This window comes from Dromiciops gliroides, chromosome 3 (genome assembly GCF_019393635.1).
Source record: "Dromiciops gliroides isolate mDroGli1 chromosome 3, mDroGli1.pri, whole genome shotgun sequence".
NCBI lineage: Eukaryota > Metazoa > Chordata > Mammalia > Microbiotheria > Microbiotheriidae > Dromiciops > Dromiciops gliroides.
The window spans coordinates 316046539-316065657 of record NC_057863.1 but is presented as its reverse complement, the minus strand read 5'-3'; the positions used below and the strand labels follow the sequence as shown (position 1 = coordinate 316065657).

The following is a 19119-nucleotide window of genomic DNA, read 5'->3' as shown; positions in this document are numbered from 1 at the left end:
AAAACAAAAAACAAATAAGTTATTAAATATTCACGATTTTTGGCCAACCCTATATAAATCGAAACTCTCAGGCTACATTCTACTTCCCTCCATATACCAATTTCGAAAGCCATAAAAACCCAACCAGTACCTAAGAAGTTGAAGCTCTGACCAGCCCAGCTCTCGTTATTGCACTAATATTTTCCCTAACATTCTCTCTACTCACTTTTTGACCCCTTAGTCTTACAGTGAGTGAGCTTCTTCTCCCTGGGCTCTCATGGAACCCAGCCTGGGAAACTCCCACATCAATAACAGTCCTGACGCCTCACTGCCACCACTGAATTTGTCTTTATTAGGTCTTATGTCATTTTCACATCATGAATTACCAAGTTAATTTTACTTTTGCTTTAACTTCTTTTGCTGTTTTCTTCTTGCCCCAAGCACCAAAATTGCTAGTTAGAGATCTGATGGCAAGTCATATTGGACATGTTATAGAGGGTGATTCTAATTCACATACTATCAGGCTGATATATACATAGATTGGACTAAGTGATTTCTTAAGGCCCCTCTAGTTCCAACAATCTGCTCACATTTCATACGAAGAAACTTGAGGACAAAAGAGATTAAGTGATTTACCCAGTCATACACTTAGTTGGTGGCAGATCTAAGATTGGAACCCAGGTCTCTTGTCTAATGGTCCCTTCTCCCCCTTCCCCCCCCAAACTGGCAATGTCATAGGCTAATCGCAGATTATCATTAAATATTTCTTCAACTGAATTGAGCTAACTTTGGCAACTGGGACCAGACTACAGCATAGGCAGAAGAGATAGTCTCCTAGATGGTGAGATTTGAAGGGAATCATTGGTTTCTCTTGTCTCCAAGTACCTTCCATGGTCCATTACCTGCCTGCCATTTTGCCTTCCAAGCATTCCTGTTAACAGCATAAATGTGCAACTTGGGTGTTGGTAACACTGATGATTTCTTAGAAATGTAATAATTTTAGAAGCAGCTATGTAGGTGTTTTAATGGAAGTAATGTTGGGCTTGGAGTCAGGAAGAATCTAGTTCATATCCTGCCTCAGACACTTCTTTCTGACCTAGCAAATCACTTACCTCTTTAAAAAAAAAATTAATTATTTTTTAGACTGGTTCTTAAACATTAACCAGCACACCTCTGGTAATAAATATGGAATTCAAATGCACCTAATTACCTTTCTCCCTGTAAAAACCTTAAACAAGCATTCCAAAAGGGAATAGTCTTCATTAGTCAGAGCTCATGATATCACTTGTTATGTCTAAATCAGGTACCCATTTTGACCTTATCTCTGTATATGGAGTGAAATGTTAGTCTATACCTCGTTTCAGCCAAAATGTTTTCTAGTTTGCCTAGCAATTTTTGTCAAATAGTGATTTCTTGTCTCAAAATTGTGGATCTTTGGCTTTGTTAAAGGCTAGATTACTGTGGTCATTTACTATTGTGTATTGTGTACTTAATCTATTCTGTTGAATTACCACTCTATATCTTAGCCAGTGCTGCATTGTTTTGATGATTACTTCTTTGTAATACACTTTGAGATCTTGTACGGCTAAGTCACCTTCACTTTTTTCATTGATTTCCTTGATATTCTCTACCTTTTGTTCTTCCAGATGAATTTTTTAATCTAGCTCTATAAAATAATTTTAGGTAATTTGATTAATATGGCACTGAATAAGTAAATTAATTTAAGTAGGATTGTCATTTCTATTATATTGGCTTGTCCTATTCATAAGCAATTAATAATTCTTTAATTGTTTAGACCTGACTTTATTTTTTTGTTTGTTTTTTGTTTTGTTTTTGTTTTGCAGGGCAAGGGTTAAGTGAATTGCCCAGTGTCACACAGCTAGTAAGTGTCAAGTGTCTGAGGCCAAATTTGAACTCAGGTCCTCCTGAATTCAGGGCTGGTGCTTTATCTACTGTACCACCTAGCTGCCCTCGACCTGGCTTTATTTGTGAGAAGAATCTTTTGTAATTGTGTTCATATCATTCCTGGATTTGTCTTGGTAGGTAGACTGCCAAGTATTTTATACTGTCTGCAGTTATTTTATTTTATTTTTCAATTATTTAGATTTTATTTTTCCCTAATTACATGTAAAAACAATTTAACACAAATTTTTAAAAACTTTGTGCTTCAAATTCTCTTCCTTCCTCCCCCTTCTTAAGAAGACAAGATATTCAATATAAATTATACATGTGTAGTCACGCAAAACATTTATGTATTAGTCAGATTGTGAAAGAAAACAGGCAAAAAAACCTCAAGCAAAATAAACTAAAAAAAATGCTTCAATCTGTATTCAGACACCATCAGTTCTTTCTCTGGAGATGGATCACATTTTCATCATAAGTCCTTCAGAGTTGTCTTGCATCATTGTATTGTTGAGAATAACAAAGTCATTCACAGCTGATCATCTTACAATATTGCTGTTACTTTGTATACAGTACATTTCACTTTGCATCAGCTCATGTAAGTCTTTCTAGGTTTTTCTGAGAGCATCCTGCTCATCATTTCTTATAGCTCAATAGTGTTCCATCATAATCACATACCACAATTTGTTCAGCCATTCCCCAATTGATGTGAATCTGCCTAGTTTCAAATTCTTTGCACCAAAAAAGTTACCATAAATATTTTGGTACATATAAGTCCTTTAACTTTCTGGGTTTTTAAAATGTATTTTTGGATGTGGACCTAATAGTGGTATTACTAGGTCAAAGAGTATGCATTGTTTTGTAGCACTTTGGCCATAGTTCCAAATTGCTCTATAGAATGTTTGAATACGTTTACAACTCCACTAACAGTTCATTAATGTTTCATTTCCCCTATATCTCCTTCAACATTTGTCATTTTCTTCTGCTGTCCTATTATCCAATCCAGTAGGTATGAAGTAGTACCTCCAAATTGTTTTGACTTGCATTTTTCTAATCAAGAGCGAGTTAGAGAATTTTTTTCATATGACTATAGATAGCTTTCATTATTTCATCTGAAAACTGTTCATATCATTTGATCATTTATCAGTTAGGGACGGCTCTTATTTTAATAAATTTGACATAGTTCTCTATATGTTTGAGAAATGAGTCCTTTATCAGACAACCTTGCTTCAAATGTTTTCAGTTACTATTATTAACTGTATTTCCCTCTATCATTTTCTCTCCCCATGACATTTACTCTGTTCTTTCTCCTTTATATATATGTAGTGATGCAAAAAATTTACTGTTACTTTTCTTCTTTCACCCTGTCCCTCCTCAAAAGTGTTTTGTTTCTGACTACCCCCTCCCCCCAATATGCCCTCCCTTCTTTCACCCCTCCCACCTTATCCCCTTCTTGTCCTACTTTCCTTCAGGGTAAGATAGATTTCCATACTCAATTGAGTGTGTATGTTATTCCCACTTTGAGCCAATTCTGATGAAAGGCAGGTTCACTTGCTCCCCAGCACCTCTCCCATCTTTCCCTCCACTGTATAATTTTTTTTTGCTTCTTTTATGTGAGATATTTTCCCCCATTCCACTTCTCCCTTTCCCTTTCTCCCAGTGCATACCTCTCTCACCCCTTAACTTTATTTTTAAAGATATCATCCCTTCATATTCAATTTACACCTGTGTCTAAATATACTCCATCTAGCTGCCCTAATAATGAGAAAGTTCTTATGAGTTACAAGTATCATCTTCCCATGTAGGAATGTAAACAGTTTAACCTTTTATTATCCCTTATGATTTCTTTTTCCTCTTTACCTTTTTATGCTTCTCTAGGGTCTTGTATTTGAAAATCAAATTTTCTATTCAGATCAGGTCTTTTCATCAAGAATGCCTGAAAGTCCTCTCTTTCATTGAATTTTCATTTTCCCCCCTAAAGGATTATATTCAGTTTTTCTGGGTAGGTGACTCTTGGTTATAATCCCAGTTACTTTGCCCTCTGGAATATAATATTCCAAGCCCTCTGATACTTTTATGTAGAAGCTGCTAAATCTTTTGTGATCCTGACTGTGGCTCCTTGGTATTTGGCTTGTTTCTTTCTGGCTGCTTGCAATGCTTTCTCCTTGACCTGGGAGCTCTGGAATTTAGCCATAATATTCCTGAGAGTTTTCATTTTGGGATATCTTTCAGGAGGTGATTGGTGGATTCTCTCAATTTCTATTTTAGTTTCTGGTTCTAGAATATCAAGGCAATCTCCCCTGACAATTTCTTGAAAGATGATGTCTAGGCTCTTTTTTTGATCATGGCTTTCAGGTAATCCAATAATTTTCTATTTTCCAGGTCAGTTGTTTTTCCAATGAAATATTTCGCATTGCCTTTTTATTTTTTAATTCTTTCATTTTTTCATTGCTTTATTGTTTCTTGATTTCTCATAAAGTCATTAGCTTCCATTTGCTGAATTCTAATTTTTAAAGAATTTTCTTCAGAGAGTTTTTGTACCTCTTATTCCATTTGGCCACTTTAGCCTTTCAAGGCATCCTTCTACTCATTTTCTTTTTCTTCTTTTACCATTTGGCCTAGTCTTTTTTTTAAGGTGGTGTTTTCTTCAGTATTTTTTGTGTCTTCTTGTGGCATTATATGAAAGAATTTGGAGGGGTCTTGGGGAGAGCTCAGACAAGTTGCTACCTTTCCTCCACCATCTTGGCTCCACCCTGTGATGTTTATCATTATTTCATCACAACCCCCTCTGCAGTTATTTTAAATGGAATTTCTCTTTCTGTTTTTTCCTGCTGGGTTTTGTTGGTAGTATATAGAAATGCTAATGATTTATGTGGATTTATTTTTACATCTTGCAACTTGACTGAAGTTAATTATTTCAACTAGTTTTTTAGTCAATTCTCTAGGATTCTCTATACTATCATATCTGCAGAGAGTGACAGTTTTGTTTCTTCATTGCCCATTATAATTCCTTTAATTTCTTTTTCTTGCCTTATTGTTATAGTTCACATTTCTGGAATAATATTTATTTTGTGTATATCTTATTTGTACATAATTACATTTTGTTTTCCAAATTTGACAAAATGAACACTGCTTAGATGGTTCAATAGCTCAATCACTTCAACTGGTGGGGCAGAAAATGATCTAGAGCAATGATGTCAAACTCAGAAAGGGGGTGCCAATGAACTGTATGTGTAAGAACATATTAACTAAGAAAACCACATATTAAGATGATCTATGTTTTATTGTATTTTTAAAATTTTGTTAAATATTTACCAATCTTATTTTAATTTGTTTTAGCTGCTTCCAGAGTGCCTATCCAAACTTGTGGAATCACATGTTTGATACCTCTGATCTAGAGGTATTCTTTCTTCTAGGTTTTGGTAACCATTCTTAATCCATTTCCCCAAGAAAGTAATTTTGTTGTTAACCTAGCTTAACCAAACTTCAAAGAAGGCAATTTCAAAGGGTTTTTAGACCAAAGAAGTATGATTTTAAAAATATTTTCATTTTATCAGAAAGGAGGATTTTTCCACATTACCACAAATCCTTCTCAGAGGAACATTTTTAAATATATAAAATAAAGTACATAAGACTACAAAAATAGTTATAAAATATTTTTAAAAAAAATCCCAAGTTAAGATCCAACCCCCTCTCCAATACATGATTCTCTCTTTGTATGTAGTAGTAAAGCTTACCATTATTTCCAGTCAGAGGTTGTACAAGAATATTCAGAAGATAAGGAATAAATAGTAAGTGTACCTTCATGACTTCTACATAACATACTTGTTAAGATCCTGAAGAAGCAAAGCAAACAAATATATTTTAGAAAGGAATGCATCACCTGGCATCATTTCTTTTTTTAAAAAAATAATAAACATTTTAATTTAAAGTTATGAGTTCTAAATTCTATCCCTCCTTCCCTCTCTCCCCTTCTCACTCCCTGAGGCAGTAAGCAATCACATATTGGTAATACATGTGCAAGTATCTATAACATTACCATATTAGTCATTTTGTATAAGAAAACTTGAATAAAAGAAAAAATGAAAGAAAGTGAAAAACAGTATGCTTCAATATGTGTTCAATCAATATCAGTTCTTTCTTTGGAGGTGGATAGCATGCTTCTTCATTACTCCTTTGGGATAGTCTTGGGTCATTGTATTGCTGAGAATAGTTAAGTCATTCACAGTTCTTCATCAAACAATATTGCTGTCTCTGTGCACAATGTTCTCCTGGCTCTCTGGCATCATTTCATACAATCCAATCCAATCACCTAACCAGCATTTATTAAGAGCCTATTATGTGCTAGGGACTATACTAGTAGTAACTTGTGCAATTCCTTCTTTCATATGAGGAACCCAAAGGTGTTGTGCCAGATTTGAAATATTCCTTGGATCTACATCCCTCAAGAATCTTACTTCTCAAGCCCCCGCTATTTAAATGATTTTTCCCCTAGCCAACCAGATGTCATGATTAGTTCAAAGCCAATGCATTTAGTGAGATATTATAGTAAGAAAAGTTGTAATAGAACATTTCTCTCATTAAACCCAGAGTCCAATCTACCACAAATACACCGTTAGTGGAAGTATGAGTGCCCTTATGGGCAATGATCTTTGCAACCAGTTTCTGGGCTTCTTTTCTTCAGGGCCACCACTTTGCTACTTCAACTCCACTCTGCCAGAGTAGAGGTGTCAAACTCAGACAGAAATGGATCCCTGTGGGCCACATGTGGACATTGTTTTTTACTTAAAATTTTTGCATCAATATTCATTAGGGAAATTGGTTTATAGTTTTCTTTCTCTGTTTTTTTTAAATTTCCCTGGCTTAGGTAACAAACATTTTTGCATCATAGAATGAATTTTGTAGGACTCCATATTTTTAAAAATGTTTATACAGTATTAGAATTACTTATTCTATATATGTTTGGTAAAATTTGCTTGTAAACACATTTGACCCTAGAATTTTTTCTTAGGGAGCTCATTTATGGTTCATTCAAGTTCCCTCCCACCTAAATAGGGTCACTTAAATATTCTATTTCCTCTTCTATTAGTTCAATTGAGTTTTGTTTTGTTTTTATTTTTTCAGGGCAATGAGGGTTAAATGAGTTGCCCAGGGTCACACAGCTACTGAGTGTCATGCGTCTGAGGCTAGATTTGAACTTGGGTCCTCCTGAATCCAGAGCTGGTGCTTTATCCACTGCACCACCTAGCTGCCCCCAATTCTATTGAGTTGAGTGACTTCCCCAATGCCGCACATCTATTAAGTATCTGAGGCTAGATTTGAATTTAGGAAGATGTCTTTCTGACTGCAGGACTGGTGCTCTATCCATTATGCCAGCTAGCTGCCCCTAACCCAACCAAGATCAGTATAAATAAATACAAAATGAATAAATAAATGAATAAATACAAGAATAGATTGATAGATAAATGAATGGTTGGTAAAAAGTAAATAGATAGAAGAAAGATAAATAAATAAATAAATAAATGAGTACTCTAAAGCACTGTTAGTCCTATGGCCTAGATTTACAAGTTCAGCAGAGTGGGTTAATTGACATCCTAAGAACAGCACCTGAAATGTAGATGTTTTGTGCCTTACTTGTACGCTGAGTGGAAGCAGCTCATTTAACCCAATCCAATTCAATTCAATTCAACATTTACTAAGTGCCTGTGCTCTGTGAGGAAATGTGATAAGTAGTTCCTGAAATAAAGACAGAAAAGAAAATTGAAATTCAACTTAGGTATTTAAATTCAACTTAGGGCTGGCTAGTGGCCCAGTTGATATGGTCCTGAGTCTGGAGTCAAGAAGACCTGTCATTGTGTCTGGCCTCAGACACTAGCTGTGTGTCCTTGGGCAAGTTCTCAACTTCTGTTTGCCTCAGTTTCTCCAACTTTAAGAGGTAGATAATAATAACACTTAGCATGCACGATTGTTGAGAGGATCAAATGAGATAATTTTTGTAAAGTCCTTAGCACTGTGCCTGGCATCATGTAGACCTTATACACATTCCTGCTCCCTTCCTTTTCTGTCTTTCTTCCTTCCCTCTGAAATTAGTTTTGACTAAATAAACTCTGAGGCTTTTAGGGGGTATTTTAAGCTCTAAATCTTGGCCATTTCATATGAAATATGGTTGCATATGAGTGTGTGTGTGTGTGTGTGTGTGTGTGTGTGTTGGGGGTTCAGGGGATTGGTTGGAAGTGAATGAGCCACAAGGAAGGAAATACTGTAACATCAGTAGTCCTATCAAAGCTATATGTTTAGCTTACATAATATTCTTCTCCTCATCTAGGTCACTTCAAACTTTCCTCTTCTATGATTCTTAATTGGCACCCAATGACTAAAACTAACAATTTAATCTCTCTTCTCATTTAAAGTTGACAAATCTTCCAAAGTGACTTTTAGCTAAGAAAAAGTATGCAATGCTATAGTCAATGTATGGTCCTATCTACCAGTCAGGACCCTGTGCCTATGGTGTCATTCAAATAATGTGCCCTCTACCCATCCTCTGTTACATTCCTGGACCTTCTCTATCTAGTCTAGGATGTTCATGGTTTTTAATTAATTTTTTAAAAATTAATTAATTAATAGTTTTCATTTAATTCTGGGGTTGGGGCAGGTAGCTAGGAGGCACAATGAATAGAGTTGAAGGCCTGAAGTCAGGAAGACTTATCATCTTGAGTTCAAATCTAGCCTCAGACACTTGTTGTGTGACCATGGGTAAGTCACTTAGCTCAGTCCTTTTTGCCTCAGTTCTTCCTCCGTAAAATGACCTGGAGATGGAAGTGGCATGCCACTCCAGCAACTTTGTCAAGAGAATCTCAAATGGGGTCATGAAGAATTAGACATGACTGAGTGACAAACAAAATTTATTTTTAAAATTCACTTTAAAATTTTGAGTTCCAAGTGTACTCTCCCTCTCTCCTTCTAGCTTCTCCCCCGCCCATTGAGAAAACAAGCAACGTGATACCTATTATATATGTTAAGTTATGCAAAACATATTCCCATATTAACTATGTTGCTAAGAAAGAGCAAGAAAAATATAGAAATTGGGGGGAAAAAAGTGTGCTTCAATCTGCATGTAGATCATCAGTTCTCTTGGGAGTGTGATTTAATCAATTTCCCTTGGACTTCCTATCTAGATCAGGTCACTTCCTTCGATCAATAAATTAATCAACAAGCATTTATTAAACTGCTATCATATTCTAGGTACTAAGCTAGGTACTAGGTTAAAAAGACAAAGTGAAACTGTCCCTGCTCTAAGGGGTTTACGTTATATTAGAAGAGTTAAATCCAGAATAGAGTGATAGGTGTGGGGGCAGGGCAGAAATAGACACTAGCAGATGGAGGGAGCAAGAAAGGCTTCATATGGGAGGCATACCTTGAGTTCAGTCTCTAAGGAAATCAGGGATTCTAAAAGATAAAAGAAAACATGGAGTACATTCTAGGCATGTGGAAGAACTAGGACAATAGATGGGAAATGGAGCATTCTTTAGAGAGAGTAGTTAAAGAAGACAGTTTTTTTCAAGAAGATACTTCAAGTAAGTTGATGCATCAGAATCAACATTACTGTGGTTCTATATGGTAAATCAAAAACCTTCAACCTGGACTTTGTATCTTTGTTTTACTTTGGTTTTGTACCATTATTATTATTATAAAATGTAAGTTGGACATTGCTTGGGTCAGAGGATATTTTTATTAGTAGCTTGAATTATCCAAGCTGAAATGCTCTCATATTAATAAATTGATTCTGGCAGATTTTGGCTAAAATGCAAAATATAAATTGTTTTCTTCCATGCACTACTGCTAAGGAGAGAGCTCAGGGTTGGATATGTATATAACTGGAGCCAGATTCCTTATTGGGTGATCTGGTAGTCATCTGCATAGGGCTAATAATTAAAACCAAGAGCACTGATCAGGTCACCAAGTGAGGGAGCTTAGAGAGAAAAGAGAATTGGGTCCAAGCTAGAGCCTAAGGGAACCCCATAATTAGGGTGATTGATATGGATTATAAAATAGAGGAGACTGAGAAAGAATGGTCAGATAGCAAAGAGGAAAACTAAGAAAGCATGTCATGAGAATCCAGAGGAGGGAGAATTTGAGAGGAGGGGATTTAGCAGTCTCAGATGCTGCAGAGAGGTCAAGAAGGTTGTGGACTGAAAAAAGATCATCAGATTTGTCAAGTAGTAGATCACTGGTGACTTTTGAGAGAAAGGTTTCAATTGAAAGATTAAGTCAAATGTAAGGCTGCAAAGGGTTGAGAGGTCAGAGAAGGAAAGAAACTGGAGGTGATTAAATTTTGATGGCCTTTTTCTCAGAGTTTTGTTAAGAATGGAAGGAGAAATATGATATGATAGCTTGGGGACCTAGTGGAGTAAGTGAAAGCTTTTTGTTTGTTTTTTTAAGGATGGAGGAGATGGGCATATTTGCAGACAGCTGGGCAAGACCCAGTAGATATAGAGTGATTAAAGATGAGAGAGGGTGATAATAGTGGGTAATTTCCTGGAGAAGACAGGAGGGGATAAAATGGGGTAAATTTTGAGGGGTTAGCCTTCTAGAAGAAAAGGGCCACTACTTCAATGGAGACTTGAGATTGATGTAGAAGAGGGGAGAAGGGAGGAATAACCATTAATGGCCTCTATTTTCTCAATGGAGGCAGGCAAAAATCCTTGGCTTGAGAGCATGGGAAGAGGGGGAGTATAAGACACTTGAGGAGAGGAGGTTTGGAATACTTGGGTGGTAATATTAAAAAAAAACAAATCAACCTACTATGCCACAGTGAAATCCTATTTGAGCTCAGAAAATATGAATTTGTAAAGGATCCAGTGAGAGTAACTTTCTCCACCTGCATTCATTGCCACCCCAGCAGGGACAAAGGAAGCTGATGGTGAGAGTAATTCTGGGTTAAGGTTTGGCAAGGTATGAGTGATTCTAGGATAAGGAAAAATGAAGCTGGTATCTGAGTTGATCATCCAAGGAACTCTGGATCCCTCAGAAGATAGCATACCCCAGCCACTGTTTTTCCTTAGGTTTATCTTGCCTATATTTGTAAAGCTTATTTATGTATGTGTTGTTTTAATAGAATATAAATTGTCAGGGCAGGAATTTTTTTTTTTCATTTTTGTACCCCTTCACCTAGCACAGTACCTTCTTTAGTGTTTGTTTTTTGATAGGTTGATTGATAGTTGGGCCTGCACCTTAGGAAAATTACAGCAGAAACTATCATCTCAACTCCTACTCCTGGCCACCAATCCAGACAAAGCTCTATCTCCTCATAAAGCATCATAGGTTCCCCCTAAGTATCTCAGCCAGTGGGTGGGCATGCCTGAAGATCACCCACTGCATAATGCTTCCTTTATTTGCTGGCTCCCAGGGTTTCTGGTGTTCCTCTTCCAGTGATTTTCTTCTCAAAAATCCTTCTCCAAGAGAAATTAGAATAATTTTAGGCAAATCCACTAATGTTACATTCTCAGAGGCTCTCCCAGCCCTGGTACCTAAGAGGTCCAATAAATTGTAAATGAAAAACAAGAGCAAGCAGCTAAAACAGAAGGGACTTCAGAGAGAGATTGGATGTAGATGGAGCAACCGAAGCTCTGAGAAATAAAATGCTTTGTTTATGTTCAGATAGCTAGGAAGAATCAGAGGCCATGTCTCCTGACTCCAGCCCTCATTTAACTATACCATAATGCTCAGTGGCTATGACTGTTAGTTCTTCCTGGCTCCAATCCCTGAGCACACTCAGATTTGTATAGAGCCACAAAGAAACCATCTTAACTTCTCTCATCAGATGGTTTCCAAATAAATGAAGATTTTACTTCTTTAAGAAACCAAATGGTATCATTTACCCAAGGATAGTGATTCTACATGTGTGATGATATAATGAGATTTAGCAGATACTCAAACACCCACCTGGAGATTAATCTAGACTGATTGAATCAAGTGAGAGTGATTAACTGCTGATTAGCCTACTTCAAGTTAACTGGATTGTAATCACACCTTCAGAACACCTTCAGAACCAATGGATTTGGAGGACAGCAACCAATCACCTTGAAGCAGTGTGTAAGGACCGCCTCTGTTCCAGACCTATAAAAAGCTTCCACAATCAGCTTGCTGGGGAATTCCTGATTAAAGCAGGCTCATGGAGGAGGACTGGAGGAAGAACCTAACCAGGCTGGAACTCTAAGCTAGGTAGGACTTCTTTTTTTCTTAACTTTCTGAACTCCTTGTGAATATCTGCATGCTTTAATAAATGTTTAATGCCCAAAGACTGGTGCTGAAGCTTTTTTATTTAAGGCGACCACAATTTAGATTTTAAACATCACACATGACAATAAAAAGCACTTACTATGTGCCAGGTGCTGTGCTACATAGAGTAGCATAGAATCAGGAACTATTTTGAGGGGGTAACCATAGTAATATTACATGTATCTTCTTTAAAAAAAATGCAGCTCAGAGAAAGAAACTCAGGAAAGGGAAAAGAGATATAGAGGTTAGATCTTTGGACAACTGCAGGAGAAAATGGGGAACTCTGTCTCCAGAGCAAGTAGTGAAGAGATGGCAATTAATTAGTTCTGATATTCTAAGATGCCTCATCCAGCATACAGTTGATCCCCTTGCTAAGTAGAAAGATGTGACAGCTAAGGGCAGCTTCCATTTAGAATACAAATTTGTTTGTAGAATATTAGGGAGATGAATAGCATAAAATTACATTCAGTGCACCCCTAAAACAGTGAAAACTACTGAAGGGGGAAAATGAGTCTGTAAAAGCTTAGTTGTAAGCCCTAGACTTGATAATCCCCAAATCATGCATAGATGAGATTAGCAGGATGGCAACAACTTAATGGAAAATTGAAGAGATTTGCCATCTTTTTCTATAATGATCTAGTCTTACCATCAGTGACAAAGGAACAGCCATCTCTAGACTCCAAAACTTTATGTAGGGCAGCATCAAAATTTTACACTGATCAAAACACAGCATCACAGCAGCAGGGTTTAGCTGCTGACCACAATGTGTAATAAAGGCATAATAAAGGCAAGAATGTAGGATAGGTGAGTGAAGAATAATGGATTCTTCTCTTATCTTTTGTTCTGGCTCAAATTAATTTGCATGCCAAGTCAGAGGAGATCCTGGTACTCTTCAACTCTAAGTGAGATAATTGACTAGATAAAATATAAACTTTTCTGTTTGGCTTTTAAAGTCCTGTACAATCTGGCCCCAACCTATCTTTCCAGCCTCCTTGTGCTCCAGCCAAATTGGTCTTCTCTCTTTTCTTCATGTATGATATATACTCCAGTTCCAGCTCCAGTTTCTTTGCATTGATTATCCCCCTCACCTGGAATTCTCTACTACCTTAACCCCTTAGCTGCCTCAGAATCTCTCTCTTCCATGTTAAGATGCAACTCAAGTACCATTTCCTGCATAAAGCCTTTTCTGATCTCCCCAACTGCTATTGGTCCACCTCTCAAACTACTTTATATTTAACTTCTTTATAAATAGAAGGTGTCCCAAAAGTCTTAGTGCATTTCAAAGCTTTAGTAGTTAAAATTGCACTAAGAAGGGAAATCCTGCATTTGTATTTACTTTATATTTATGCTTCATATATTTTTATGTGTATATTTTGTCTCCCCTATTAGAATATGAGCTCATTGTGAACAAGCATTATTTCATCCTTGGAAGTTGTATCTTCAGGCCCCAGCATGGTGCCTGGCACATGACTGAAGTTTCATTAATACTTATTGATTGATTGGTTAAACTCATTTTAAATAATCTTAGTAGTAGCATATATGTGCTCAAAGGATATGTACACTTTAGTGACTTTTGTGATAAGGTTCCAAATGTTTTTCCAGAATGGTTGGACCAAATTTACAGTTTCAACAGAAATGTACTAGTGTTCCTTTCTCTTGTGAGTGACATTTTTTGGTCACATTTGTAAATCTGATGGTTGCAAGATAGAACCTCAGAGTTATTTTAATTTTACATTTCCTTTATTAGTAGTTATATGAAACATTTTCTTCTCATGGTAGTTGTTAGCTTGCTTTTCTTATTTTGAAAATAGCCTTATTTTTGATTACTCATCTATTAGGAATGGTTATTATTTTTATACAATTATATGAATTATGCATATATGTTGGATGTCAGATCCTTTACCTAGATACACACTACAAATTCTTTCCCAATTAACTGTGTCTATCCTGCACTGATTTTGCTTGTGTAAATTATTTCAACTTTCCATTATTGAAAAATTTCCACTTTTTCTTCTATTTCTTGTTTAGTTATGAATACTTCTTTTAGCCAAAGAAGTAAAAGTATTCTTCCTTTTTTCTTTATTATTTGATGTTTAAAATATTTAGGTCATGTATGACATTTGGAGTTTTTTGTGTTGTTCAGTTGTTTCAGTTATGTCTAACTCTTTGTGTCTCTATTTGGGGTTTTCTTGGCAAAGATACTGGAATGGTTAGACATTTCATTCTCTTTTTGTGTTATGTTGCTTATTTTTTAATACTTTATTTTTTCCTGATTACATGTAAAAATAACTTTCAACCTTCATTTTTTATAATTTTGAGTTCCACATTTTCTCTTTCCCTCTACTGTTAGATAGTTTAAATGCTGATCTAAATCTAATTTCATCACACTGCTTTTTTGCTTCTCTAGCAGTTTTTGATGAATAAGTAGTTGTTATGGTGGGTTTATCAAACAATTTTTCTAATCTTTTACTATAATGTTGACCAAATTTGGTTGATGAAAGTACCATATACTCTTTTTTTTTGGTGAGGCAATTGGGGTTAAGTGACTTGCCCAGGGTCACACAGCCGGTAAGTGTTAAGTGTCTGAGGTCGGATTTGAACTCAGGTCCTCCTGACTCCAGAGCCAGTGCTCTATCCACTGTGCCATCTAGCTGCCCCAGTACCATATACTTTTGATGATTACTGCTTTAGGCTGAGATCAAATAATATTTCATTCTTTCTTTTTTATAATTTTACTTGGGTTTTACTAGTAAATATAGAAACTGATAATTTTATAGGTTTATTTTATAACCAGTTACTCTACTTAAGCTACTTATTATTTTAATTTTTAGTTGAATCTCTAGAATTCCCTAAGTAGTTATATCATCTATGAAGGGTGAAAATTTCCACCCTTTGTCTATACTTATTCCCTATTGTATTTGTAGAACTATTTCAGATTATAGGGGTAGCTAACAATAGATGTCCTAGCTTTACTGCTGACCTTACAGGAAAGGCTTCTACTATTTCTTTATAATATATGATAACAACTCTTGGTTTTATATAAATAATTGTTTACTACTTTAAAGAGGAGTCCATTTATCCCTATGCTTTTTAGAGATTTTAACATAAATAAGTAGTATCTTGTCAAAAACTTTTTTGCATTTATTAATATAATCTTGTGATTTTTATGTTTTTGTTATTAAATGTTTTGCTATTAAATCAGTCTTTTATGTTTACAGTTTTCCAAGTGCTGAAACAACTCTGGATTCCTGGTTATAGTGAAGTGTTTAAAAATATATGGCTGTGGCCTTTTTGCTAAAATTGTATTCAATATTTTTATACCAACATTCATTAGGGATATTGCTCTATATTTTTCTTTCAATTATTTGTCCCTGTTTTTGATATCAGGACCACTTTTGTCTCATAGGAAGAATTTGGTGAGACTCTTTGTTTTTCTATTTTTATAAACAATTCATATAATACTGGAGTTAATTCATTGTTCTTGGAATATTTAACATAATTCTAATGTAAGTCGGTCTAGCTTGGTTTTTTTTTTAGTTCACTTAAGTCTGATTCAATTTCTTTTTCTGACATTGGGTTACTTAATTTTTTTTGTTCTGTTATGCTATTTAGTTTGTATTTTCAATAAATAAGCATCCATATAAGGCTCTCAGATCTTTTAGCAAATAATTAGGTTAAATGGTTTATAAAGATTTCTCTTATTTCCTCTCCATCCATTGTAAATTTACTTTTTTCATTTAAGATTTTTTTCATTTAGTTCTCCTCTTTTAAAAAATAAAATCAGCTCATTGTTTGCCCATTTCATTGGTCTTATAAATAGCTGTTTTATCAACTCATTATTTTGTTAATTTATCTCTCCTGAGACTTTATGTTTGTGTGGTTTTTTTCACTTGTTGCTTTTCTATTTTAAAACTACAAGCCATTCATCGATTTTTTCCTTTTCTCTTTTGTTGATGAAAGTGTCTAAAAATATAAATGTTCCTTTTATGATTTCATGGGCTACATCCCTACAATAAATTGTCTTTTATTATAATTTTCTTTAATAAAGTTATTTATTATTTCTCTGATTTTTCTCTTCAGTCCTCTCATTTTTTAGGATTATATAATTTAGTCAGTCAAATAACATTTATTAAATACCTACTATGTGCCAAGCATCATAGTATCACTGGGGACACAAAGAAAGGAAAAAACAGTTCCTGCTCTCAAGGATTCAAGTCTGAATCCAATTTTTGAAATTCCCATTATTGTTTATCATTTTATTGTACTATAGGCAGTAAACATTAACGTTTATGAGTATCTTATGCCCTAGTACATAGTCTATTTTTATGAGTCCACCAGTCATTTGATCAACAACCATTTATTAAATACTTTTTATATGTTAGGCACTTTGCAAAGCTATAGGGACACAAAGGGAAAAACAGTATCTTTCTTTAAGAAGCATACATTCTATGATGAAAACAACATGTACATAACTAGGTAGATACAAAGTATTTGCAGAATAGGTGGAAAGCAATCCAAAAGGGGATGGCATTAGTAGCTGGGAATGAGATGGGAGAAAGGAGGAAGCCATAAGAAAAGCTCTCTTGATGAAGGTAGAGGATGAAGTGAGTCTTGAAGGAAGTCAAGAAAACTAGAAGGCAGAAATGAAGAAGGATGTCCCAAACAGGTACAACATGAAGTGCAATGACATGAAGATGGAAAAGAGGAGTATCATGTTTGAGGAACCGCAAGCAGGGCAGTGTACTTTCCTGGAGAGCAGTAAGGTGTAAGAAGATTAGAAAGGGAAGAAGGGGTCACGTAATAGCTTTAAATTCTGTGTCAAGTTGAGAATTGTACATGATTCTTATGATTTCCATTTAGTAATCGCCAGATATCTATTATATCTAACTTTTCTAAAATTCTATTTGAGTTCTTAACTTCTTATTTATCTTTTTTATTAGATTTGCTTTTTCTGAGAGGGATACAGCGAAGTCAATTTTTAAAAACTATCTATTCCCACCCCTTGCTTCATTAGTTTTCCCTTAAGTACTTCCTGTAAGAACTTTAAATTCACATATATTTAATGCTGTTATTGTTTCCTTTTCTGTGGTGTCTTTAATCATAATATATTTCCTTGCCTAAGATCATAATGGCACTCCTGCTTTTTTGCATTTATCTGAGGCATAATGGAGTTTAATTGAGGAACTAGAATCTGAATATTTGAGTGTATGTCTTGTAAGCAATGTATTGTTGGATTCTGCTTTCTAACTCATTATGCCACTGTCCTCTATTTTGTAGGTGAATCCATCCCAGGCATATTCACGATTTTAATTGCTAAGTGTGCTTTCCCCTCCATCATATCTTGTTATTAATGTTTGGTTTCTTTTTCTCCATTTCCCTCTTTATTAGGAAAAAAGATGGTGAGGAAAAAAGGCATTGAGATCAGCACTAGAAAGTCATAATTTGAGTGGTCGAATTTTGTTATTCTGTAATTGTTCTCTTCCCCCAGACTAGGCTTGGAAAACTAGGACTTACTCAGAGTTGTGCTGGTAAATGTTCCACAACCAGACCTGCAGGGAAATAAATGTAGGCATGATATACTTTTAAGTTTAATTTATATAATATGCATTTATTCCATCTCTTAAGTCAAGACAATCAACAAAACAACAAATCAAGCCCTAATTTGTAATGTTTGTAATGTTTGCTGATTTTCAAAGTGTAAATGCTCACCCCAAAATTTAACAATTGTCTCTCTTGAGCTATTTCAAGTTGCCAACCCCTTGATTTACCCTTCCCCTATCTAATATTAATGTCCCCTTTATTCCTCCACAGGTGGTTTGTTTTGCTTGTGATTTATTTCCCCCCAGTCCTTGCCTATTTCCATGTTTTCTTTTGGGTAGTTTTAATGTGTATCAATTAGACATTCCTTTGCCAAGTCCATATAAGTGAGTTTTATAAGGTGCTCCCTATCCCTGTACTTGTACACTTTTTTCTGATGCACTTAAATGATTAATAGTTCTTTTAGTCAGTTCATTGTTTCTCATATATTATTTTTCTCCTCTCTTTTTTCTTTTTTGGTGAGGCAATTGGGGTTAATTGCCCAGGGTCAAACAGTTGTCTGAGGTCAGATTTGAACTCAGGTCCCCCTGAATCCAGGGACAGTGCTTTATCCACTGAGACACCTAGCTGCTCCCTAGGCATTCTCTTTGAAGACACATCTTTTTAACTCCAACATTTTTCTGTTGACTTTGAATCATGGAACACTACAATCACTGAAGAAATAACATTGTGAATGACCCAAAGGACAATGGAGAGATGCATAATGGGCATGTGTAGATGGTAGCATATTACTTACGATGACTTGCACACAAAAATAGAAATAACAGATCAACAAAAAAGTTAAAAGACATAAAGGAAGACCTGCAGCATCATGAATCTGTCCTCTATGGGGCAATATTGAGAGGACAAGGACAAGAATTGAGTAGTTAGAGAAGGTATGTATCTGTTATAATCTGCATATTTGGAAGAAATATCTTTATGAGTGAGTTCCCAAAGCCACATAATAACAGCTGAATGTAAGTTAGCATAATACCAGAGGCTATGGAAATACCATGTGACAGTCCATAGGTGAGAAATGGTTAACAAATCGTAACTTAGAAGGGCAGCTGGGTGACGCAGTAGATAAAGCACTGGCCCTGGATTCAGGAGGAGCTGAGTTCAAATCCAGTCTCAGACACTTGACACTTACTAGCTGTGTGACCCTGGGAAAGTCACTTAACCCTCATTGCCCACCCCCCCAAAAAATGTTAAAAACAAATAGTAACTTAGGAGAGAATATTTACTATTAACAAGTAAGGATAAAAGAAAAAAAAATTGGTAAATAAAAGTATGGAATATTTTGTGGTTTAGAATAGAAAATAGAGCAAATTCATGTCTTATTTTCAATAATTATTTTAAAAATTAAAAGCATTCACCCGGGTC

General features: G+C 35.4%; 1 protein-coding gene across 3 annotated transcripts in view; it reads right to left on the bottom strand.

Annotated features, from left to right (window-relative positions):
* HHLA2 (HERV-H LTR-associating 2) overlaps positions 1 to 19119 on the bottom strand; it is a 92918-nt gene that overhangs the window by 19538 nt on the left and 54261 nt on the right. The window contains exons 4-6 of one of the 3 annotated variants that reach the window (XM_043997832.1): positions 17674 to 17708; positions 7516 to 7617; positions 5619 to 5717 (exon numbers count right to left, since the gene is read on the bottom strand). In XM_043997832.1, the coding sequence (XP_043853767.1) occupies positions 5619 to 5688 (70 nt within the window). In that variant the 5' untranslated portion in view covers positions 5689 to 5717; positions 7516 to 7617; positions 17674 to 17708. The remainder of the gene's footprint in view (positions 1 to 5618; positions 5718 to 7515; positions 7618 to 17673; positions 17709 to 19119) is intronic. The other 2 variants (XM_043997833.1, XM_043997834.1) reach the window with 2 other exon arrangements.